Below are 25,992 nucleotides of genomic sequence, written 5' to 3'. Positions count from 1 at the left end.
TGCTTTCATGAACGCGCCAAACCCCCACTACCAAATCCTTCTTGTCGTTTATTGGCTGGAATACTTTGTTTTGTTTTGTGCTGGCTAGGTTTGGCCATTTGTTGATATTGCCGTTTGTGAAGCCTGGGCTGTCTACAGAGATCGCGTTTTTTTACAGTTTGATCAGCGGACAGGCAGCAAGCAGATAGTGAGGAGATGTTTCCGGTATGTAACAAAAAATGTTTTATGGTCTAAAACGCTTCAATTCGCTTAGAGCACCTTTAACTTGACAGTGAGACTATAAAACAACAAACCAGCACAGAACAGCAAACACAAGGGTATTAAACAGGGGAGGAACTAAAGAGGGTAGGGGAAGGCAGGTGAACGGGATGAACTAATAATTGGATTATTAACCAGTGAACAATGGGTCAGGGTAAAGACACAAAACAGGAGAGCACATGACACACAGAAAACAATGGTCATGTGCATCTAAACAAAACACAGCATAAGGCCTATAGCAGATGGCAAATAAAGATCATGATCCATGGGTTCAAGAGAAAACACAGGAACACTCTAATCACAGAATACAATAAATACAAAGCATGACTTAAGGCCCTGACACCATGAAACAGAACTAAGACATGAATGTGCATTAAGATTGCAACCACACGATATACATGCCAAACTATAAGTGATGAAACCCAGACTTCATGTTCCACCATAAAACACAGCAAGACAAAGGATAGCACATAGGTCTACTGTAGAAATGCATCAAGGGCAATGTGCTGAAAATCAGATAAGAGACAAACATGAGTCCATATCCCGAAACAAAGTACAAAACACCACAATAAGAATCAGGATACAAACACTCTGACACAAAACACAAGGCAGACACGTACAGCTGTAAAAAAAAAAAAAAAAAAAAAGATTGCAGTGTGTCCCCTGAACAGTATGATATAATATAGCGTGACATACAGGCCACTAGATGGCTCTGTACTCTTCTAAACTCAGGTTGAGATGAAGAGAAGCAGAGGTGAAATCGTGTGAGAAGAGAGAGCTGTCATGAAGTGCATCAGCTGGGACGTTTAAAGGGACTGGAGTGCGTGCCCACGATCACAGTTTACTGAGGTATTTCTGATCCGAACGCGTGACAGATCGCGGATGAACTGCGAGCACAGACGCCCGTTAATTTCCAGACTATGGGCTCAGACAACAGCTACAATAGCGAAACTGTAGTACTAGACATTTGATATTATCACTGTAGCAGCTAATAAGCTAACTAATTCCTGTCCTTACTACAACCACAGTTATATTCAGAACGTTAAAATGAGAACGCACGAGCTTATACTTAAGAGATTACATTTTATTTATACATTTCGCCAATCTCTTTACTCGTTTTATGTCATTGTTTTATCAACAGTTTATCAGGGTGGGCCCGTGCATTTTAAACTTAACTATACGTGCATAAATGTTTTTGTGGCAGCTTGGTGCATTGTGCTTTAATACGGAATCGGATCTTATCTAATGCGTCGCGAATTATTTTATGGCACACATTTGATCTAACAGCAAATATCTTCAGAATAAATAAATATTCGTGTGGGTAGGCTACTGTCAGCAGTATCCACATGATGATGTTGATGATAATAATACCGCAATATACTTTAGTATTAACTATAGTAAACTGTAATACATTATAGTATATTCATGTGGTATATTATAGGCTACTGTAGTTATTACTATTTGTTCATGTATTTTAAAGTATTATGTAGTAGTACTGTAGTAAATTATAGTATTGTTGTATTGTAATCACTACACTTGATAAACTGTAGTAAATACTGTATATATACTTTAGTATCTATTATAGTATACTGCAGTAGAGTATATTAAATTATTACTACACTTTGTTAATGTATACTATATTATTGTGTAATGTTAGTTATAGTGAGTTGATAAACTGTAGTAAGTACTATAGTATATTTTAGTATTGAACTACATTAGTTGTGAACTGCAGTATATTATAGTATACTGTAGTATATTACAGTAATTTCCATACCTTTGTTCATTTGTAAACTAGTATTATGTACTATAATCTTCAGAGAACAGATAAACTGTAGTAAATCCTGTGGTATATGTTAATATTTACAGAATATTCACACAGTAGTATCCAGAAATTTGAATACAGTTTACAGTCAACTAATACTACACTGTAAAACAGTTAACTTAACTCAAACCATTTAAGGAAACCGGTTGCCTTAAACCATTTAAGTTTTAAAACACACAAATTTAAGTACTGTGAACTTGAGTCATGTGCAATTGTGCACTTATATTTAAGTAGTGTGAAGTTAAATATAAGTGCATAACTGCATATGACTTAATTTGTTTAAGTTCATAGTACTCAAATGTATGTGTTTTAAAACTTAAATGGTTTAATGCAACCGGTTTACTTAAATGGTTTGAGTTGAGTTAACTTTTAGGTTTTACAGTGTAAAGTATCCTACAGATTTTTTTTTTACCTAAACAGTGATATAATGCTTGTTAGGTCTGTAGTTTATATTAAAATGTCTTAGAAAATTAAATAATTGCTTGGAACTAGTAAATATGGTTTTATCTTAAAGGGACAGGTCACCTGAAAATGAAAATTCTGTCATCATTTACACCAAACTTGCTTACATTTCTTTGTTTTGATAAACACAAGGAAATATATTTTGAGGAATGTTTGTAACCAAATCGTTCAAGAGTCCCATTTACTTCGATAGTATTCTTTTATCTCACTATGGAAGTAAATGGGGCTCAATTGGTTTGTTTACAAATATTCCCCAAAATACTGTACCTTCCTTCGTGTTCATCAGAAAAAAGAAATATATTTACGTGAGTAACTGAAGATAGAATTTTCATTTTTGTGTATATATCCCTTTAACTTTTATAAAACATAAGATAAAACATTTAATTGTGTTTATCATGTTTTAATGTTTGATCAAAATTGTTCATTGCTCTTCAGGAAAAAGCCTCTGGGAGGCGGGAGGGACGGGTCAGCATGGCAGGTGCAGGGGCAAACGCCTCTGCTAACCCTGCCTGTAAAATCATGACTTTCAGACCCACCATGGAGGAGTTTAAAGACTTCAACCAGTACTTGGTGTATATGGAGTCTCAGGGAGCTCATCGTGCCGGCCTAGCTAAGGTTGGGTGTTTGCAGTGCATGCATTTTGTGTGTGTGAGCGATTATTATGTTGTATAACATAGCTGCAGTCGGTAATATCTGTGTCATATTTTTTGTGTAATTTGTTGTGCAGATCTAATTGTACAATATATACACATAGGCTGCGTCCAAAATTGCATTCTGTGACAGTAGGTACTGAATTAGATGAAGTACCTACACATTTAGCATACTGTTTTTCACAAAGGTAAACGTGAGTATAAACAACAATGAATAAATTAAGCATTGCAACTTTTATTAGGTGAAGAGACAGATCTGCTGTGTCATTCCCATTTTTTAACAGTTCACGAAAGAAACAGAAATCTATTTTCTAGTCATTAAAGTAATTTTATGTCAAAGCAATTGTTTACCAAGGCAAAATATAACCCCAAGTTAAATAGTTTTTCTTGTAGGGGTCTGCGGTCCCTTTATGCTAATGAGGGAGTCCAGAACCCCACGACTCCCCTCAGTTCCAACACTGCATGTGCAACAAAATTAATTCATCCCTCCAAATTCTTACAGCTGATCTGAATTTGTTCGCAGGTTATTCCACCCAAGGGTTGGAAGCCACGCCAAAATTACGATGATATTGATGATTTTGTCATCCAAGCCCCTATACAGCAGATGGTGGCTGGCCAATCAGGACTCTTTACTCAGTACAACATCCAGAAGAAGCCTCTCACTGTGCAGGAGTTTCGGAGACTGGCCAACAGTGACATGTAAGTGACGCACACAAAAATACACATGTTTGGATTGGAAGTAACATGCCACCATTCTACTCTCAACTACATTTAAAGGCGGGGTGCATGATCTCTAAAAGCTAATGTTGACATTTGAAATCACCTAAAAAAACACGCCCCTACCCCAATAGAATCTGGACCTTCTTTTGATAGACCCGCCCCACACATACGCAACTCAGGCAACAATGTCAGTTAGTAGACATGCCCTTTACTGCTGGTTGGCTACAAGTGTGTTTTGGTACTCGGCCCGACTCCCTTTTCCAAAGTGTTTTTCAAAAATCATGCACCCCGCCTTTAAAGGATGCAAATAAAGTTTGGCACATAATGTTTTAGTGCATTTGCTTCTGTTATTTTTCCAATCATATGCCAGAACCTATGAGCTAGGTTTTATTTGTATAAATGTAATTCATTTGCATAGCAACTTCTGTTATTTGATAGGAATATTTAGGGGTGTAACAAGTTGCAGGTTTGTGTGCCTCAGTTCAAGCAGTTTATGATCAAATACTGTGTAGTGTACCAAGCTATATGCAGCTGTAAAACATGGCATTTTCTTTTGTGCTGGACTTTGTATAAAGTTTCTTTTAAATGATGGATTACCTATAAGGCCATCAGGAGATGTGTGATTTACCTACTCAGGTACTGCACACCTCGATACCTGAACTATGAAGACCTGGAGAGGAAGTACTGGAAGAATCTGACGTTTGTCTCTCCCATCTATGGTGCTGATGTGAGCGGCACTTTCTACGATGAGGTGAGGATGCAGAATTTAAGAATAATCACCTTTGTAAATAATGAGTGTGAATTTATAAATTGGCTGTAAACCATAGGAAGTCATCAAAGCTTTTCTTGTTAAACATTTATCATTTATCGTTCTTCTGTTAAAATTTACATTTGAATTAAAGATTTTTCATGCATGCATATATTTTAACAACTGTCCCCTTGAACTGAGCAACTTGTTGAAGTTATCAGATGTAAAAACCATGATGCTATAATATACTTAGGTTCTGAATGATTCTGTATAATTAAGTACTGTACAAATGCAATGTCCCTTATATCCTGAAAACGAGTATGGTATCTTGTAACAATACGGTAGTTCTGTATATTGGTAAGCAGGTTAGAGTTGTGATGTTGTATACCTCTTGGATCTCAGGGCATTGATGAGTGGAATATTGGGCACTTGAACTCAGTCTTGGATGTGATAGAGGAAGACTGCGGTGTGTCGATTCAGGGAGTAAACACACCGTATCTGTACTTTGGCATGTGGAAGACCAGCTTTTCCTGGCACACAGAGGACATGGACCTCTACAGCATCAACTACCTGCACTTCGGAGAGCCCAAATCCTGGTAGGACACACTCATTGGAGATGTATAGTAGAAATTATAGTCTTTACTTGATTTGCCAATGACTTTTGCCATTGAGCTTGTCACAAAAAATGTTTAAAAACGAAATATATGTCATAATTCTGCAGGTATGCCATCCCTCCAGAGCATGGAAAGAGATTAGAGCGTCTCGCTATAGGTAAATATGTGCACCTGTATAGCTCTTTGGAATAGCATTGTGTTAACAGCGCAAAAAGGTTATGGGTTCGAAACCAGAGAAAGAACACACATATTGATAAACATGTATATCTTGTAATGCACTGTAAGTCACTTTGGATAAACGTGTTGTCAAATGCGTAATTGTAAATGTAAAATTCCTACTTTTTTTTACTTTTATGCAATAGACCAAGTGAAAAGTAAATGGTTTTGCAAAACTGTACTGCATAAAACCATACTGTTGAGCCTTAAAGGAACACGCCCAGATTTTGGGAATTTAGCTTATTCACCGTATCCCCCAGAGTTAGATAAGTCCATACATACCTTTCTCATCTCCGTGCGTGCTGTAACTCTGTCTGACGCAGCTCCCGCTAGCTTAGCTTAGCACAAAGTCTGTAAGTGAATGGCTCCAGCTAGCAAACTGCTCCCAATAAGTGACAAAATAACGCAAACATTTTCCTATTTATGTGTTGTGATTTGTATAGTCACACCGTGTACAAATAACAAGGTGATATGGGACACAGCGATCTTTTTACAGTATACATACTGGGAACTATATTCTCTGAAGACGAAGGACTGCTACTTGGGCGGAGTGATTTGCTCGCAGCACCCGAGAAGCCCCTGGTGAGGAGCAGAGAGTTCGGTCAGAGTTGTGCAAATCACTCCGCCCATGTAGCAGTGCTTCGTTTTCAGAGAATATAGTTCCCAGTATGTATACTGTTAAAAGATCGCTGTGTCTCATCACCTTGTTATTTGTACACGGTGTGACTATACAAATCACAACACATAAATAGGAAAATGTTCGCGTTATTTTGTCACTTATTGGGAGCAGTTTGCTAGCTGGAGCCATTCACTTACAGACTTTGTGCTAAGCTAAGTTAGCAGGGGGGCTGCGTCAGACAGAGTTACAGCACGCACGGAGAAGAGAGAGGTATGTATTGACCTATCTAACTCTGGGGGATACGGTGAATTAACTTAATTCCCAAAATCTGGGTGTGTTCCTTTAAAGGGAAACGCCACCATTTTTCAATATTTTACTATGTACTTACCTCAACTTAGACGAATGAATACATACCTATCTTTATTCAATGCGTGCAGTTAATCTTTGTACAGTGCATCGTGAATGTGTTAGCATTTAGCCTAGCCCCATTCATTCCTTTAGGATCCAAACAGGGTTGAATTGAGAAGCCACCACACACTTCCATGTTTTCCCTATTTAAAGACTGTTACATGAGTAGTAACACGAGTAAGTATGGTGACACACAAAAAAATGTGGCAATTTTTTTTTACGGATGAAAAATGAGAACTATATTGTATGGCGGAAGAGCACTTAGTTTGCAGCACTTCGACCTCTGCGGGCAGTAATATTATGGAAGTTTGAAGGAAAGGGGGAGTAGTCAGGAGTGATGATGTTACTGCGCACCAAGGTTGAAGTGTTGCAAACTAAGTGCTCTTCCGCCATACAATATAGTTATCATTTTTTAAATGCTTAAAAAAAATCGCCACAATTTATTTTTTGCTGATATACTTACTCGTGTAACTACTCATGTAACTTGGCCATAGTCTTTAAATGGGGAAATCACGGTGGTATTTTCTTTTTAATATTTTTGCAAGATAAATAATAGTAAGTTGAAATGACTTGTAATTCTGAGTTGATTCAACAAAAAAAGGCAGTAAATCATTTTTTACAGTATATAAGTAAACGCACTTTATAGCAAATAATGTATTTGTTTCTATTTTCTATAATAGTTGCAAATTTACACACTTGCTGGAAAATGATTTGTTTATAATTTTCAACTCATTTTAACCAACGTTGCCAAGACTATTGCTGTCAGACTAAACACTTGTACGTGACCATCAAACACAACACAGTGACAACACAGCACTGGCCTCAACTTGTGACAGTTCTGTTTACCCCTGACAAATATGTTTTTGGATTTGGTATGATAAATGTATTTTTGTCCTTAGGTTTCTTTCCGAACAGCTATAAAAGCTGTGAGGCATTCCTGCGGCACAAGATGACCATAATATCCCCTTCTGTACTAAAGAAATACAGCATCCCATTTGATAAGGCAAGTCAGATTCCTTTAAAAAAAATTCTAACCTTTTAACTGTTGTGATGTCTTTTCTTCACAATTTATTTGCAATAAACTGATGACTTTTAACAGATTACACAGGAGGCGGGCGAGTTTATGATCACATTTCCCTATGGTTACCATGCTGGATTCAACCATGGCTTCAACTGTGCTGAATCCACCAACTTTGCCAGCATCCGGTGGATTGATTATGGCAAAGTTGCAACTCAGGTATTTAAAGGCACTGTTTCTGGCTTTTTGGGAGTCTGTCAAACTGCTTTTGTGCAATTTTGTGTATTACCTACAGCTAGTGTTGTAGTACTTGAGATCGATCTTGGTCTTGAGACGCGTCTTGAGACCACTTTTTAAAGGTCTTGGTCTCAGACAAAGAGGACTCTGAATTTTATTTCAAGACAGGTCAAGACCACAATTAATGGCATATCACGATATTATTTTCCATCATTAATTATTAAATTATAATTTACTGATTTTTATGGTGCCAATTTATTATATTTTTTTATTTTATCAACTTCTTTCATGGCATACACACACAAACACGAGAAGTGCCTAATCATATGCATATTCCACATTTTATCATAAGTGTTTTAATGCAGTGACTTGCACTAGTCTTGGTCTTGAATTGGTCTCGGACTGTCTTGGTCTTGACTTGGTCTTGACCCTTCAAATTCTTGGTCTTGTCTCTGTCTCGGCCTGTCTTGGGCATGACTTGGTCTCGGTTTATGTGGTCTTCACTACAACGCAACCTACAGCTTATGAATATATAGCACACTTTCATGTCTTGCAGTGTACGTGCAGTAAGGACATGGTGAAGATCTCAATGGACCCGTTTGTCAGACGATTCCAGCCAGACCGCTACCAGGCTTGGACACAAGGTAAAGACCCATGCTCATTGGATCACACCCTAGCCACGCCTAGCACCACACCTGAGCTGCAGAGCTGGCTTCAGAGACGTCGGAGGAAAACACCCATCGCCAAAAGGTATGAAGAAGTTAACCAAACACTGCAAGCTTGATGTCTTGTGCCACAAGAAAACATTTTACACAGAAAATAACACAAGTAGTATCAGTGTTGCAGTGTGCGCTGTTATCTAGACCTTATTTATTTTGTCCATCAACAGTGTCCACTACCCACGTGCATGCTCCAAACAATCGAAAACCGTGGATACCACATCAGTGAGAAGGGGTGCTCGAAGGAGTAGAGGCGCAACTTTATCATCAAATGACAAGGAAGAGGAAATCCTTGTGGAACACAAGAAAGAGCAACAGCATTCAAGCGAAATGAAAGGTTAGGATTTCATTTTTTTATGCTGTCATAAAAAGTCAGTCTTGTTCTGTACAGATATGAAACTAACATATAGGGGATTCACTCCCAACATTTGGAACTGACTTGTAATTTGCATTCAACACTAATGTTATGGGTGTGTGATTTCCAACATAGTTTTAGCACCCAATTAACTAAAAGTTACCAGCAAGTGTTGAAAGCAACAGCACTATCAGCAGCTTTAATATTTGCTTGTGTTTTTGTTTGTTCTTAGGGCTTGCTGGCTCATGTCGACAAATGTGCGTTGTTAAAGTGACAAGAGTACAAAGTGATTTGCTGGCCCAGTCCTCCAGACAACTCCGAGGTTCTTCCCCAGAGAGACCCTTGACCCCTCCGCTCACGGCTACATCCTGCCAGAGAGACCCTGATGTCGGTCATACAAATGCTCAGGAGTCTTTAATGTTAGATGAAGATCAGGTGTCCACAAGCTCAAACTCCAATGTGCAGCCTGGACCTGAATCTTTAGAGAGTGCCATGACTGTAGGTGTTACTCCTAATTTGCAAAGAACTGCTGAAAGTTCAAATCAGATGGTAAACTCGAACTGTGAATCGGCCTCTGAAAAAAGTACACCTTCTACTCCGGTGATCTATTTACCATCACTCGACTTCAGAGGTACTGCAGCTCTATTTCTGGAAAGTGGATCGCAGCAAGCTAAAATTGAAACGGACGACACAACCGCCGATATCTTGACTGAGAGCAGTATCGACTGCGGTGCATCAGCACTTTACACTGAGCAAAGCTCAATCCGTTTAGCCTCAGACTCCTCAGAACGCAAGAAAAACTCTGGAATCCAACATGCTGCTTTATTTTCGGAAATGCCTCTATTGATGCCCGAGCTAACGGAAGATGAAAGATTGAATTCTCAATCTCTCGCACCAGAAATGCCCTCACTTACTCTGGCTGTCCAAACGGACTCCACAAAACTCCTTTGTAATGATCCGAACACTAGTGCAGCACCTGCTCTCCATCTGGAAAACCCAAACTTACCTCCTGTTTTAACAGATGACATGGCAACTCAAAGAGCATGTACCCATTGGTCTTTCACTACAACCCAAAAAGGTGCCAGCCAATCAAGTAACTCAGACACTTGTATATCCGAACTAGCATCTTTCACCTCAACGCAATGGGAACCACCAGAAAAAAAGTCTAGACAGGAAGGACATAAATATACACTCCCATTCGCAAACCAGAAAACTCAACACAAGGACACACACACTTCCACTGTTCCACTGTCCGCTGAACAACTTCAAATCCCTACTAACAGTCTTAAGCAATGTCCTGCAGTATCAGACATGGCCTCTGAAATTTTTGACAGCTCATGTCCTCTTGATGTTTCATCGGATAACAAACAAACTACTGTGTGTGTTGAAGAACAGCCCAGCTCTCTCACTGCATCCGCGAGCCCATTTGTAGATTCCAAACCTTTCACTTCAACCATTTGGAAAAACCTCAGCTCCCAGAATCCTGCGGTGCTCATTGAAAGTTTGGAGCCTGAGCTGGCGGTGGGTATTTCCAAAGGTGCGAGCAGTCTCACAGACTACGCCCATGACTCACTTCCCTACACTATGTGGTCTGAATCAGGCTGCCAACCAGGCAAGTTCCATGATTCTCCAAACTTTTCACCTTGCACACAGGCCTGGGGCAACTTGGAACGCAGCTCCATGCAGTGCCCTGGGTCTGAGATGACACCAAACCTTCCTCCAGATCTGCAGCTCCAGAAGATGGAGGTGGAAGCAGCTGAAACGTGTGTTCTTGGAGAGGAAACAGGCTCTCAGCAACTTCAGCCGGAGGAGATAAAAAATCAAGAGTATTACGAAGGTGCCAAGTCGGAAAACGATGGGTCCGCAAGCGAATCGGATTCCTGTGAATCGGGAGATAAGTGTGCCGAGAGCAGCAGTGAATCCAGTGATGAGAACGCTATGAGTGACCCTGAATGTGGGGAAGCAGGTCTGGAGCCAGGGGAAGTGTGCACAGTGAGTTCTGGTGCACCTTGATTATGCACCTTTTCCAAACCAAGTGATAAACCAGGGATTAGCTTGGGTATCCACACCCACAGTGTAATTTCATTGATCAAAAGTCCTTTATAACTGCATGTTATGTAAGAAATGTACATTATGATCAGCCAGAAGAAAACCATCCCACACATTCTATTCTGGTCGCTCTAAAAAAATCAGACAAATTGTTTTCTATGAGTGTACGCACACCAGCACCAACAGGTGGCGCCTGTCGGCGGAACCCTGCTACGACTCAGGAAGTTGCTCAAATCCCTGTCGCGCCACTCTAGTTTAACATTAAATAAAATTATATTTGTCCAAAATCATTAACGATTAACATTGGCTGCTAACGTATATTTTGCATGTTGAAGTAGACGCTATCTGACTAAGCTCACGCTATTTAATGTGCACTTCTGGTTCTATGATACCTCTGAGTTGTCCTAGACGCGACTCGTCCAGTGTGCGACCCCCTTAAGAAAGGATGTGTTCATTTTTTACATATTGTTTTGTGTTATATATTTAAAGGAAAACACCACTGTTTTCAATATATTACTTTGTTCTTACCTTAACTTAGATGAATTTATACATACCTATCTTTTTTCAATGCGTGCACTTTTAATCTTTGTACAGCACCTCATAAATGTGTTAGCATTTAGCCTAGCCCCATTCATTCCTATGGCTCCAAACAGGGAAGAATTTAGAAGCCACCAAACCCTTCCATGTTTTCTCTATTTAAAGAGAAGTACAGGAGTAGTTACATGAGTAAGTGTGGTGGCACAAATTAAAACTTTTGTTTGGAGCCATAGAAATGAATGGTGTTGGCTTAATGCTAACACATTCACAAAGCGCTGTACAAAGATTAAAAGTGCATGCATTGAAAAAAGATAGATATGTATTAATTCATCTAAGTTGAGGTAAGAACATAGTAAAATATTGAAAAACAGTGATGTTTTCCTTAAACATATGTGTCATTTCTTGGGTGACCATATGTGCCATTCTTCCCAGGCGCGTCCTGGCCAGGATTTCGGGTGCGTCTTCCGGAAGTCGTATTTGTCGACCGCATACTTCATAGAGGATTATTATTATTATTACAGAAAAACAACTGTTACATTTTAAGGTAAGAATGAAATTACGGTTGTATGTCTTCTGGTTTTAACTGAATGGCGTATGCTGTCAACAAATATGACTTCTGGAAGACGCACCGTAATCCTGGCCAGGACGCGTCCGGGAAGAATGGCACGTATGGTCGCCCTAGTCATTTCATGTTGATTTTTGTCTTCAAATAAATAAAAGGTACAACACAAGATGTGTTAAAACAACACAAAGTGTGTTATTCCAAAAATAACACTGAGATGTGTCTAGTTAAGGACAACACACAATTCATTTTAAGTAAGAAAATAAATTAAACATTCAGTTTGTCATTGTCATTATACACAAATATATGAATTCATCAATCAGAATCCACCAAAATATATAAAAAAAAGCTCTAATTGGCTAAATTTTTCATGCTGCATTCCATTTTCTTGTTAAAAGGTAAATAACTTCTTGCTGGAAACTAGTTGCGTCTAGTTTGGACACTTTTTATATTGACATTTTACTAGGATGATAAACCAGTATATACACACATTCACATATACACTCAAAAAGGTGGCCACAATATGTTATGATTGTGCAAAGCATCGTATGAGTTATATTAATCTTACATTTACACCTTTCTCTCACATAGTATCAGATACAAAATGTTAAGAAGACCACCAAGAGTTGGCGTCACCCCCTGAGAAAGCCAACAGCCAGAGCTGTACCTAGTGCTGTAAAACAACAGGCTGCCAGTGATGATGGTAAATGTCTTTTTTGCTTTTTTGGGAATTCATGGTTTTAATAGAGATGACAATGGGGAGATGACAGTAAATCATATGGGACAGATAGAGGAACATGATTCAGGAACGGAATGCAAGTCGGTCATTTGGGTTATTTTCACCTACTGTTGTTGTTTTGGCCTATTGCTTTTAGCCTATTTTTTTATTTTTATTTTATTTTGGCAAACGCATTTATCCAGAGCGACTTACATTGCATAACAAGGAATACATTTATTCAGCATGTGTGTTCCCTGGTTTCGTACCCAAGACCTTCTGTAATAGTGATGCATCGCTTTACCACTGAGCTATTTAAACCAATTTATTTCTAGGGGTTCACATACTTTTTCTTGCCACTGTATTAGTATGGAATTAAGTTGTTTCGGACTTGACGTATAACTTCCCTCCCTTTATGGGTGAAAATGTGCAGAAGTTTCAGCACTATTATCACAACTGAACCCATAAAGCCTCAAGCCCCAACTCTAAAATAAGATCTGCTTCAAACATCTTTATGTATGAGCTTCATATGTTTTTCGTGCTACATGACATTTTCTCTGTTTGTATTCCAACTGAAAGTGCTTAATAATGTGTGTGTTTCAGATACCATAGAGGAGTGTGAATCTAAAGAAGAGGAACCAGAGACTGAGGAATGGGCAAAACCTTTTGTTCATTTGTGGCAGCACAGGAAAGTCCATTTCCAATATGAAAGAGAGCACAACATGGCTGCAGCTAAAACCGCTCCGCACTGTGCTGTTTGCACCCTCTTCATGCCTTACTGTCAGGTAACACATAAAGACAAACCCAGTTTGGCGTTTACATTTTTTGTATGTGCTACAGTATGAGACAAAAAAGTTGTTTTCGCTTTTCCGCAGGGTGAAAATACGGATGAAAGAAAGCATGAAGTATTAATGAGTGCTGATACAGAGTCACAGGAGACCCCGGAGCCACTTGAGGCAGGGTCGAGATCACGACCCCTCATCCCTGAAATCTGTTTCGCATATGAGGAGGGTCCTTGCCCATTGAATACGCTTTTGGAGGAGGATGGATCCAGTCCTCTTGTGGCCTGCAACAATTGCTGTGTTCAAGTTCATGCCAGTATGTCTAAGAGATCACCTCACAACTTAGTAATTTAAAGTCCAAATATATAAAGATAAATATATAGATAAAGGAAAAGAAATGTTGATGCGTTTTACATTTAAAATATAAGGGTGACATTCACTGTAAGTCACAAAAATTTTATAAATAAAATTTTAATGCTCCTTATGTTTAGATTATAAGACTTAAGCCTGGATTTCACATATACACAATACACATAATATACATATACACAGACTGCATCACATATACATATGAGAGAATGTATACGTAGTTTATATAGTTTGATTGGTCCACAGGTTGTTACGGTGTTGCAGCTCATGACATTGGCACAGTGTGGACATGTGACCGATGTGAAAGCGGAGACCTGGCAGCTGTATGTTTTTAATTAGTCAATGTTTTCTCTATAAGTTTAATATCATACTTCTTAATTTAACATTTGAGGAGCTCAGATGCAAAACTTGCTCACATAAGTGATTTTGACGTTTTTTTTATTAGGCTCCTAAATGATTTTGCAAACAAACCGGCATCTTTGAATTCGCCATTCAATTCCCGGGATTAGTCGGATTTAAAGCAAAATTATTTAATGAACGTATTTAGTTAAAGGGGGCATTTCACAAGATTTTTTAAGATGTCAAATAATCTTTGATGTCCCCAAAGTACATATGTAAAGTTCTAGGTCAAAATACCTTATAGATAATTCATTATAGCTTGTTAAAAATGGCACTTTGTAGGTGTGAGCAAAAATGTGTCATTTTTAGATGTGTCCTTTTAAATGCAAATGAGCTGATCTCTGCACTAAATGGCAGTGTCATGGTTGAAAAGTGCAGATTAAGGGGTGGTATTATCCCCTTCTGACATCACAAGGGGAGCCAGATTTCAATGACCTATTTTTTCACATGCTTGCAGACAATGGTTTATCAAAACTAAGTTACTGGGTTTTTGTTTTCTTTGTCAAAATTTCTAGGTTGATAGAATCACCGGGAACCCAATTATAGCACTTAAACAGTCAGATTTTCATGATATGTCCCCTTTAATATCATTATCTTGTTTTTGACAGAGGCAGCATTTAGTGGCTTTTGCATCTGAGGTCCTCATTTGTTTGCACAGAAAAACCATGTTCATGTCTGTATGTTTCTGTCATTTTTTTTTTAACAGGGATGCTGTTTGTGTAACCTAAGAGGAGGTGCTTTAAAAAGAACTTCAGACAACAGGTAACCCCTAATACAGTGATGTGTTATACAAAAAACAAACCAGAACGCTGATGCTTTTTACACACATTCTCCAGTAGTTAAAATAGACACATAAGCAAGCAGGAGTTCAGCCAGGCCAGTGGTTAAAAAAAAAATGGCTCATGAATTATATACAATCTGTAGATGGGCCCATGTGATGTGCGCTGTGGGTCTCCCTGAGGTGAAGTTCATTGACGTGGTGAAGAGAGCTCCTATTGACGTCAGTGCCATACCTGTACAGAGATATAAACTGGTAAGTAAACACATATGTATATTCTACATTAATACTAGTAGATATATGAATATGGGGACAATTTTATTCAATTTTTTTATTGGTGAGTTGGTCCTGCATTTGTTGGTTGAACAGGTTTCATTCTTCTGGGAAGGCTGTTTGCTAGAAGTTACAACCAGTGCCAGTGGAGATTTGTTCCCAATTTTTCCTATTATCCAGTTTATTTTTCAAATCATCGAGTATTTTCAATGGGGTTGAGGAGTAACATTTGTGTAGGCCAGGCAAGGTTATTTATACTGACAGTAATAAAGCATTTCTTTATGGACATCGCTTTCTGGAATAGGAATGCTCAATTTTTCTACAAAAAGCTTTGAAATTGTATGGCTGCATGACTGGTTTCACAGTATGCACCTGTTTGTAATGGGTGCCAAGCACATTAATTAGAATGTGCTGTCCACATATATTTGACAATAAAGGACAGTTAAGGGTTGTCAAACATCCATAAAATTGTATGTAAATGGGTTTTTAAGAGCCCATAAGAAATTTAATGTTCCTTAGAGCATCAGTGTAGAAATAAGTTATGGCTGTGTATCCACTAAATGGTTTTTAACCAGCAGGTGCTTTTAAAAAAAAAAAGCCCATTGTGGGCATTTGAGAGCGCTTTCAATGCTTTGGTTTCTTTGATACTGTATATCCACAGAAATAAGTATTTGACATGGCAAATAGTTTGTTTTATTAACAATTATTGAGTATAGATGTGTTCACCCAATGTGTGGATAAATGGTAGGCCATACCTGGTATTAAGATGCGTTTTGACACAAGTGGATGACAGAGACACATGCCCATTCACACCTGGTGTTTTAATCTGTCTCTTTTGTCCACTTTCAATCGTTTCTGTCCTGATCGTTTTTAGGGGAATGGTCTGTGGGGGTGTCTCTCTGCTTTCGTTAAAACACGAGCGGGAGAAATGACAGGTTTAAGTTGATGCGCACTAATATCAGTAAACATGCTGCACAACGTTTTGTACATGCACATGTAAGGGCTTTCTCAGACATTTCAGAGCAATTGATGAAACTTTCACATGCTCGCAAAATGAAAGAGGCAAAGAGCATCCACTTTAGTTTCATCAACTTATATAACCAGTAGACTGGATTAAGCTCTTTGGTGTACAGTTATAAACAACTGTTACTCTGTTCATACACATTCAAATTTTCCTCTTTCTCTTTCTGTCTGTAGAAGTGTATATATTGTCGTAACAGGATAAAAAAGCTGTCTGGGGCGTGTATTCAGTGCTCATGTGGACGTTGTCCCACATCTTTCCATGTCACCTGTGCTCATGCTGCTGGAGTGCCCATGGAGCCTGATGATTGGCCGTATGTGGTTTTTATCACCTGTCACAGACACCAATCACGGAGCTCCAGTGCTGTAAGTGTAGACCACAAAAATAGATTAATTGATCAAAACCACTTACACAGCCATATTGATTGGAAACAATGCTTTTAGATTAGTTTCAGCTTGTCAAGGGTTTTCCGCTTCATCTTTATTGATGTGCTGTCTGTTCTTGTTTTTTGATGGTATTTAACTTAATTTTATGACACAGAGTATGTGATGTTCTTTAAAGTACAGTATAGTATATGAATTCTCACATAATTTATCCATCCTCATGTCATCTCAGATCTTATATGGGGATCATCATGGCAAAGCTCCAAACGCACATACATCCATCATTAAAGTAATCCAAATGACTCCGGTGGGTTTATTTATGTATTCTGAAGCCAAAAAAACATATTGAATAATGAATATTTAAAAAAAGAAAAGCATTCACTGCATCACTTTTTAAAATTATAATTAAGATATTGCCAAACATCTACTACTACATTGTCATCTTGGGATAGTTAAGCCATTTTGACATCTTTTAATATTATGATGAATTTTAATCTGCTGTTAAGTCTGATGTCATGCGCTGCTTCCGGGTCCAATCGATCTCAAATGCCATAGGCAAATAACTGGAAAATCACGCTAATATACACTTGTATCATAATACAAAATTACCAACAACCCCCAATTCTAATTTTTACTTCATAACTGAATCCGAGAAGACCAGACATGGACTCATGGACATTGATTTTTTTCTAATTATTATTAGGGCTGGGCCGATACCACTTTTTCATGTCTGATACCGATCTCGATACCACAACTTTGAGTATCTGTCGATACCGATACCGATCCAATACCATCTCTATCGCCATTTTAATAAATTAAGCTGCAAATAACACATTTGTTAGCCGTACAAAAAGCAAATTTAAGACTCAGTGAAACATTGTGCAATACTGCTGCTTCATTTTTATTTAAATGTTTCAAACAGACTAGAGGCAACATTTTTAGTTAGTCAGCAAAACAATTCAAAATGTTAAGGTGTAACTTTGGACAATTTAAAGTGCAACTTTGTGCAAATTCATGTTGCTCAGCAAGTCGCGCTTTACCCCAATTTGCCATGACAAGGTATGTGTTAGTATTGGATCGGATTGTACTCCCCGGCCTCTTCGATATTCGATCCAGCCATTTTCGCAAATATCGGACTAATATTGATACCAAATATCGTATCGGCCCACCCCTAATTATTATTATTGCTGTCTGTGATTCTGTGAGCCTGGAGAAAGCAGTGTACACTGTGAGTTTATAAAATGTTCACTTAAATGTGTGATGTGAATAAATAGTGCTCATAAACAGTTGTTTAAATAATTTCCTCTACTGAAATGAGTTGAGGCTTGGACCCGGAAATAGTATTTCTTACATCATGACTTAACAAGCAGATTCTGAAATGTAAAACTTGATGTATAGTATTGTACTTGATCTACTGTGTGATTTGCATTTTGTGTGTGTGATTTTTTTTTTTAATGTAAGGAATAGTACACATTTTGCAAAAATTGAAATAAAGCCAGTGGGGTGAATAATGAAGATCACATTTTATTTAAAGGCACAATGTGTAATTTTCATTGCTAGAACAACAAAAACTGGCTGCAGCTTGATGGTGCTTATAAAGGAAAATACCAACGTTTTTCAATATTTTACTATGTTCTTACCTTAACTTAGACAAATTAATACATACCTATCTTTTTTCAATGCGTGCACTTCATCTTTGCACAGCACGTTGTGAATGTGTTAGCATTTAGCCTAGCCCTCATTCCTTAGGATCCAAACAAGGATAAATTTAGAAGCCACCAAACACTTCCATGTTTTCCCAATTTAAGTGGATAAAAAAATTTAATATTTCGCCATACAATATAGTTCAAATTTTTTATCCACTTAAAAAATTGCCACATTTTAGTTTGTGCCACCATATTTACACATTCACGACACGCTGTTTAAGGATTAAGTGTAACATTGAAAAAAGATAGGTATGTATTAATTTGTCTAAGTTGAGGTAAGAACATAGTAAAATATTGAAAAAAAAAACAGTGGTGTTTTCCTTTTAAAGGGTGTGGACCTATGGGGAGTTAAGGGGGTTGCACACCAGACGCGCAGCTCAGCGTCGCACAGCGCTGCACCGTTCTAAAAAAAGTTAAACACATTGTTTTCTATGAGTATATGCACACCGGCACCGACAGGTGGCGCCTGTCCGCGGCGCCCAGCTACAACTCATGAAGTTGCTCAAATCCCTGTCGCGCTACAGAGCGCCACTCACATAGTTTAACATTAAATAACATCATATTTGTCACAAATCATTAACGATTAACATTGGCTGCTAACGTATATTTTGCATTTTGAAGTATACGCTATCTGACTAAGCTAGCGCTATTTAATGTGCACTTCCGGTGTATGATAACTCAGAGTTGTTCTAGACGCGATGGTGCGCTGAGCTGCGCGTCCGGTGTGCGAAGATAACCTTGAAAAATACATGTAATGGAAATTATGAGCACACAATTAAAAGTGGCGGCATGTTTTTTAAACTGCTAATTCAAACATTGTTGAAAATATTTGTGAAAACTACATGTTAAAAAAATATAATACTGTGCTAGTAGTTTTGGGATATTTTAATGCAAAAATCTTACATATTGTGCCTTTAATTATTCCTTAATTAGAACACAGACATAAGCATTATGTTATTGACACAGTATTTTTTTCTCTACCCAGAAAGTGAAAGTGAGCAGAAGTGAATTGACAGTGGGGCAGACAGTGATCAGCAAGCACAAGAACCTGCGTTACTATAGCTCTCGTGTTACACAAGCAACAGCCCAAACATTTTATGAAGTCATGTTCGACGATGGTTCATTCAGCAATGATACATTCCCTGAAGACATTGTGGTAAATGTTGCTATCACTTCTGTTGATAATAACTATGCTAACTGTACTAATCCATACAAACGAACAAAACACATTTCAGTTTTGTTTTATTAAATATATTTTTATTATTATGCCCTTTATATGTAATATTTAAAAATATAAAATTGCCTTTAACTTACTAAACACATGCATAGCTATTTTTCCCAAGTTATGTGAAGGCTTACAGAGTCTGCCTATACGTTGTCTCTTATAAATGTATGTGAGAACAACATTGTTAGTATTTTAACAATGTTTCTAAGTGAAATCCATTCTCCTTCCCTCTACAGAGCAGAGATTGTGCCCAGCTTGGGCCTCCTGAGGTCGGGGAGGCTGTCCAGGTGAAATGGCCCGATGGACTTTATTATGGAGCCAAGTACCTTGGCTCCAACACTACATATATGTACCAGGTATACAGAAGCACAATATATCCTTTCTGTGACACCCATATAAATATAAAAGTGCTGCTACACCATCTCTTGTGTTGTTGTATGTGCCAGGTGGAATTTGAAGATGGATCTCAAGTATTAGCAAAGAGAGAGGACATTTACACTTTGGATGAAGACCTACCCAAAAAAGTCAAAGCACGTCTGGTGAGTTCTCACTTCATATACTCTTATCTTTTATTACCAAAAGCTACAGTTTGTATTATTTTCATGTTTTGTTAAATTGTTTTTCTGTGTTGTGTGGTGAATGCTTGGTTTGGTCGTATTGGTTGCGTGATTGCGGTTTGCAGTCAACAGCCTCAAGCATGCGTTTCCAGGATGCCTTCTTCACTACACAAGCTGAACGAAAAAGGCGACGCACACCAAATTCCCGGTTCCAGACAGATTACATCGCTCATATTAGCCCTCGAACCTTCGCTAGGGCCTTGGAAACACATAGCAGCAAATACAACTGACTGTTTGCAATTTCGTCATTCAAGATTGTGTATCAGTGAGCCCATGATTTTTAAACGTTGCAGAAATACTGTGGTCTCATATGTCAGGGACAAGAATGTTTTTCTAAATTAGAAGTTTCTCCTGTTATATTCCAGAGGTTTTTCTAGCCTCTAATGGTATTCTGTAGCATTGTAATCTCATAATTGTCCCCAACACTGTTCAGACTAATTTTCCCTGCATGCTTGCTTTGTAAATTATTCGTCTTGTGCCATGCACCATTACTAGTCACTAACACTACAAGCCTTGAGCTTAACAGTATAAATGTCAAAAGTTGCTACTGATGTCCAGCAAAGCACATGTCACCTTTTACTTAAAGCTTTTTTATTTATTTTGGGGTTTATTCTTTCTTTTCTAAGTGGTGCTTAAAGCTGTTGAAAAAATTAAGAGATTTATGTTTGCTTTGTGAACTGTGTGTTGACCTCAGCTGAATAAACACACACTCTTCATATGGATTCACAATTAGAGAAAAACTGAAGAACTGTGTCTTTTTTTCTTTTACAGTTGCAGTTGTTCTAAAGGCCCTATATATAATATTCATCAATACTAAATGAATGCAATTACACTGTGATTTTATAACTTATTTTGAAAAACTGGCAAATATTGTTTACGATTAAATGTATTAAAAGGGGACATATCATGAAAGTCTGACTTTTTCCATGTTTAAGTGCTATAATTGGGTCCCCAGTGCCTCTATCAACCTAGAAAATGTGAAAAAGAACAACCAGGTAACATAGCTTTGGTAAACAATTCTCTGCAAGCATGTGAAAAAATAGGTCATTGAAATTTGGCTCCCCTTGTGATGTCAGAAGGGGATAGTACCATTTAGTGTAGAGATCAACTCGTTTGCATTTAAAAGGACACACCCAAAACAGCACATTTTTGCTCACACCTACAAAGTGGCAATTTTATCATGCTATAATAAATGATCTATATGGTGTTTTGAGCTAAAACTTCAGATACATACTCTGGGCATACCAAATATTTATTTTTAATCTTAAAAAAGTCTTGTGAAATGTCCCCTTTAACATGTGGCATAGGAATGCTATGGCACGTCCAAAAACATCTCTTCTGAATAAGGGTATAAGGCTTTATAAATTCTAAAGTCCCAAGAGGTTTTGGATGTTGTTTTGCCAATAATTGACCATCTTTATGCTAGAAATACATAGCATATGTATTTGCATAGAAGTATTTTCAGATATAAATGAAAAATACTCTGAACCATATGGTTTTCATTTAGATATAACCCCTAGATATGTTTTGTGTGTGTATAGAAAAAATATATACAAAACATGCTGATCCACTTGTTGAAGATTAAGATTTTGGGGGAACTTTCATATCATATGGTATGACGTCCTATTCTCAATCTATAAAAAAATAACACCGTTTTGTTATGCATACATTGTATTTATTTTTTAGAGATTACGTTTACAAATACATTTGTGACACCATGGGATCATGGTAACATGAAAGCATTGATGTGATTAAAATGGTGAAACTCTTGCCGTTGATAAAAATAAAAAGTCAACAAGTCAGTTTGATGGTAGAGACAACATGTATATATATATATACATGTTTACAAAATATATATATATATATATATATATATATATATATATATATATATATATATATATATATATATATATATATATATATATATATATATTGTAAACATGTACAGTACAGAACCACACAGCTATCTTGACCAACCAGGTGCGAGTGCTACTCCTTTCTTGAACGTCCATTGGCTGTTGTTAAGAGGTTGCTATGGGAGATCAAGATGCGTCGGAGTAAAGCACTCTGGGAAGTGTAACGTTTTGAAGCTTTGCACAAGCTACAATGAAGGCAAGTATTTAAAATAAATCTTCTGTGCGTTTAATCGAATTTTAAATTATTTTTAAGTGCATATGTAAAATCGCGAATAACGATTGTTAGCATGCTTTACAGGAGCATAGCATTAGCATGATGGCTAGTTAGCGCAGAACATGTCTTATCTATGAAAATAATGCATGTAACGTTAACTTAAATAAATCGACAAGTGTAACGTGATGCTACCTTATCGATATGTTATGACTGCGATTTATCTATCAGCTGTAATATTTCCCCCCTTGTCATCTTTTAGCGTGTTTTCACGCTCTCAGAAAAGTCGTGGTCGGGCTCATGTTTGCTGTACAAATGGCAGAAAACAGTTGGCAACTATCTTGCAGTTGCTGGGTGAGGATTTAATGGATTCTTAGATTTGTTTTTATTTCATATTTTGGAAAGTCTGGGTGAACTGGTAACGTTATGTATGTTCTGTCTTAAATTGACACAGCCCGGACAATGTTGTACAAATCTTTGATCGGCATGGGCAGAAGGTGAACGAATTAAAACTCCCAGGGTAAGCAAATGCAGACATATACAGCACACCGAGTTTGTTAAATAAAGTCAAGACGTAAAGCTTCAAGTTTAGTTCAGATTTTTGTCATTTTGAGTATTTTCCAGGTAAATGTTTTCTGTTTCATGTCCATATTGGGTTTTTGTGTATGCAGAAGCTGCATTTCTCTTGATTGGGATAAAGATGGTGATATCTTGGCTGTAATTGCTGAAAAGTCCAGTTCTATTTATTTGTGGGATGCCAATGTCAACAAAACCTCACAGCTGGACAGTGGCATGAGGTGAGAAAAGGAGTATGTGTGTATTATAAGGTGACTTACTGAACATTTGTGTTTCAGATCATACCTCTATTGTTTGCTGTATTTGTGGTTTCCACAGAGATCAGATGTCGTTTTTGCTCTGGTCCAAAACTGGGCCTCTATTGGCTGTTGGCACATCTAAAGGAAACCTACTTATTTACAACCAGCAAACTTCACGAAAAATTCCTGTGCTGGGTAAAGCCATGCCACCTGTATTGCTTTGAAATATATGTTAAAAGTTTAATACAAATTGTGTTGAATTTCTTTATTTTATAAAAGTACATCATGCATTTATATGTGTAGGTAAGCACACAAAGAAAATCACATGTGGCTGCTGGAGCTCTCAGAACCTTCTGGCTTTAGGCAGTGAAGACCGCAGCATAACAGTCAGCAACCATGAGGGAGACACAATTCGACAGGTACGTTTTGGGAGACAGTCCCTGTATTGTCATACCATATGCATTGTATCTGTTAATGCAGATTCTGGAAAATCAATAAAAGTTTAAAATCAATCTAGCTCATCGTCAGTCTCTTTTTTTTTTTTTTTTTTTTCAGACTTCTGTAAGAGCAGACCCTGCAGATGTTCAATTCTCAGTGATGAAAACAGATGAGCGATCATCAGGAGAAAGCACTGTATGTTAACATACATTTACCTTCACCACTTTCTAATAAATATGGATGGCAACACACACAAAACATTATCCCACTATCTCATGATTGCCTATAAAACACAGACATTTGATGCAAAAATTTAGATTTTTAGTTGCTTTAGTTTATTTTCATGCTTTGCTTTAGTTGCTTTAGTCTTATTTTAGTCTTATTCTTGAATTTTAAAGCAATACTTCTGCATCAAAATTACCACATGATTTACTTACCCTCAAGCAATACAAGATACATATGTCCATCATCTTTCAGACTAACACATTTTAAGTTATTTTAGTAAATGCCCTTTCTTTTCCAAGATTATAATAGAATAAAACAGGGATCAGGGAACAACTTATGACTTTAAAGCCACAGAAAGTGCATAGATGCTTCACAGAAGTAATCCACATGGCTCCAAGGGATTAATTAAGGTCATTTGTGGGTAATCAGTGTGATATTGTAAGAAAAATATCCATATTTTAAACGTAATAAACTGTAACTAATAACTAGCTTAGCGGGTTACAACGCCATCTCAAACTCGCGTGATACACGGGAGTCACTGCGCAACGTACCCCATGAAAACGAACTCTTACTGCGCTTAAACTCCAAGATGGCATTCAAGATGCCTATATTGAAAATTCTAAAGAATGAAATGCTTAACAAACAGAAGTAAATCATTTAATTTAATGTAAATGAATAGATTAGAATTACTAACAAATAAATAAAAGCTTGGCATCAGTGCAAACACAGTGAAACCAACATTATAAAACAAGTAGTTCCAACTCTTAATTCTGATTGAATGAGCCACAAATGGAGCCCTAATATAATAACCTCCTATTGACTATAGCCTCACCTGTGACTGCACATTTTGTCTTACTTCTATATTAATAAATACTATATTGAGCAACCTGGCACGGATGCATCTTAAAGGCGGGGTGTATGGTTTTTGAAAAACACTTTGAAAAAGGGAGTTGGGCTGAGTACTTAACACACTTGTAGCCAATCAGCAGTAAGGATGATGCATGTCGACTAACCGACATCGTTGCCTGGGTTGCATATGTGTGGGACGGATCTATCAAAAGAAGGTCCAGATTCTATTGGGGTAGGGGCGTGTTTGTTTAGATGATTTTAAATATCAGCATTGGCTTTCAGAGATCATGCCTTTAAGTAATACAGATCGTCTGTTTTACCTTTTAACTTGCAGGTAAGTGTGGCTTTGGGCAAGAAGACCTTGTTTCTGTTCAACCTGAATGATCCTGATAACCCTATAGAACTGGCTTTTCAGCAGCGCTATGGCAATATTATCTCCTACCGCTGGTATATGCAGACACTCACAGATGTATCTAAGTATGACAATCTTAGTTTTTATGTACTGAACATATTCTTCTCACTATAGGTATGGGGATGGCTATATAATGATTGGATTTTCACATGGTTATTTTGTGGTAATTTCCACACATATCCGTGAGATTGGCCAAGAGCTGTTTCAAGCCCATAATCACAAGGACAGTCTGACCAGCATCGCCATCTCACAGTCGCTAAATAAGGCAGCATCCTGTGGGGACAACTGGTCAGTGTTTGTTAATGCATGTGTATCTTATTTGCATGAATGTTATCGTAAGATTTGTATGACTAAATGTAAAACAGTAGTATTATGGTACAGGGATGGGCTTGCCTTGAAATTTATCCTCAGATTGGCCCGTTTAAAGAGACACTGCTTTTTTGAAAATATGCTCATTTTCCTGCTCCCCTAGAGTTAAACAATTGATTTTTACTGTTTTGGAATCCATTCAGCTGATCTCCGGTTCTGGCGCTAGCACTTTTAGCATAGCTTAGCATAATCCATTTAAATCTGATTAGACCATTAGCATCGCGCTAAAAATAACCAAAGAGTTTCGATATGTTTCCTATTTAAAACTTGACTCTTCTGTTGTTACATTGTGTACCAAGAACAACGAAAAATTTAAAGTTGCGATTTTTTTTTTTTAGGCAGATATGGCTAGGTACTATACTCTCATTCTGGCATAATAATCAAGGACTTTGCTGCTGTAAAATGGCTGCAGCAGGCGTAGTTATAATACGCACTGCCCAAAAATAGTCCCCTTGGTTACATTCAATAGCAGGGGACTGATTTTAGCCACTG

The 25,992-nt window shown here is 37.7% G+C and overlaps 2 protein-coding genes across 3 annotated transcripts in view; both read left to right on the top strand.

Annotated features, from left to right (window-relative positions):
* The first annotated feature begins 1,012 nt into the window (after nt 1-1,012).
* Nucleotides 1,013-21,186, top strand: kdm4c (lysine (K)-specific demethylase 4C). 2 transcript variants are annotated; one of them, XM_073814411.1, is made up of 23 exons: nt 1,013-1,110; nt 2,982-3,157; nt 3,716-3,891; nt 4,549-4,663; nt 5,063-5,256; nt 5,382-5,431; nt 7,417-7,520; nt 7,617-7,754; nt 8,329-8,522; nt 8,662-8,828; nt 9,079-10,838; nt 12,586-12,697; nt 13,313-13,494; nt 13,585-13,807; nt 14,107-14,183; nt 14,966-15,021; nt 15,184-15,292; nt 16,508-16,696; nt 16,947-17,021; nt 19,406-19,576; nt 19,882-20,001; nt 20,092-20,184; nt 20,328-21,186. In XM_073814411.1, exons 2-23 carry the CDS (start codon nt 3,014-3,016, stop codon nt 20,490-20,492), a joined length of 4,614 nt encoding a protein of 1,537 aa, XP_073670512.1. In that variant the 5' UTR covers nt 1,013-1,110; nt 2,982-3,013; the 3' UTR covers nt 20,493-21,186. The 2 variants fall into 2 exon arrangements, with proteins under 2 accessions (XP_073670512.1, XP_065131031.2); XM_065274959.2 differs by having other exon boundaries at nt 1,023-1,107; nt 2,978-3,157.
* Nucleotides 21,187-22,277: 1,091 nt separating this feature from the next.
* wdr19 (WD repeat domain 19) overlaps nt 22,278-25,992 on the top strand; it is a 28,252-nt gene continuing 24,537 nt past the window's right edge. Inside the window, exons 1-9 of the mRNA XM_065254662.1 lie at nt 22,278-22,377; nt 22,655-22,746; nt 22,847-22,912; nt 23,064-23,189; nt 23,287-23,402; nt 23,511-23,626; nt 23,763-23,840; nt 25,054-25,166; nt 25,246-25,419. Of these exons, the coding sequence (XP_065110734.1) occupies nt 22,372-22,377; nt 22,655-22,746; nt 22,847-22,912; nt 23,064-23,189; nt 23,287-23,402; nt 23,511-23,626; nt 23,763-23,840; nt 25,054-25,166; nt 25,246-25,419 (887 nt within the window). The 5' untranslated portion in view covers nt 22,278-22,371. The remainder of the gene's footprint in view (nt 22,378-22,654; nt 22,747-22,846; nt 22,913-23,063; nt 23,190-23,286; nt 23,403-23,510; nt 23,627-23,762; nt 23,841-25,053; nt 25,167-25,245; nt 25,420-25,992) is intronic.

This window comes from Paramisgurnus dabryanus, chromosome 4 (genome assembly GCF_030506205.2).
Source record: "Paramisgurnus dabryanus chromosome 4, PD_genome_1.1, whole genome shotgun sequence".
NCBI lineage: Eukaryota > Metazoa > Chordata > Actinopteri > Cypriniformes > Cobitidae > Paramisgurnus > Paramisgurnus dabryanus.
Note: the sequence above shows the minus strand (reverse complement) of the source record. Positions and strands in the feature narration are given on the sequence as shown.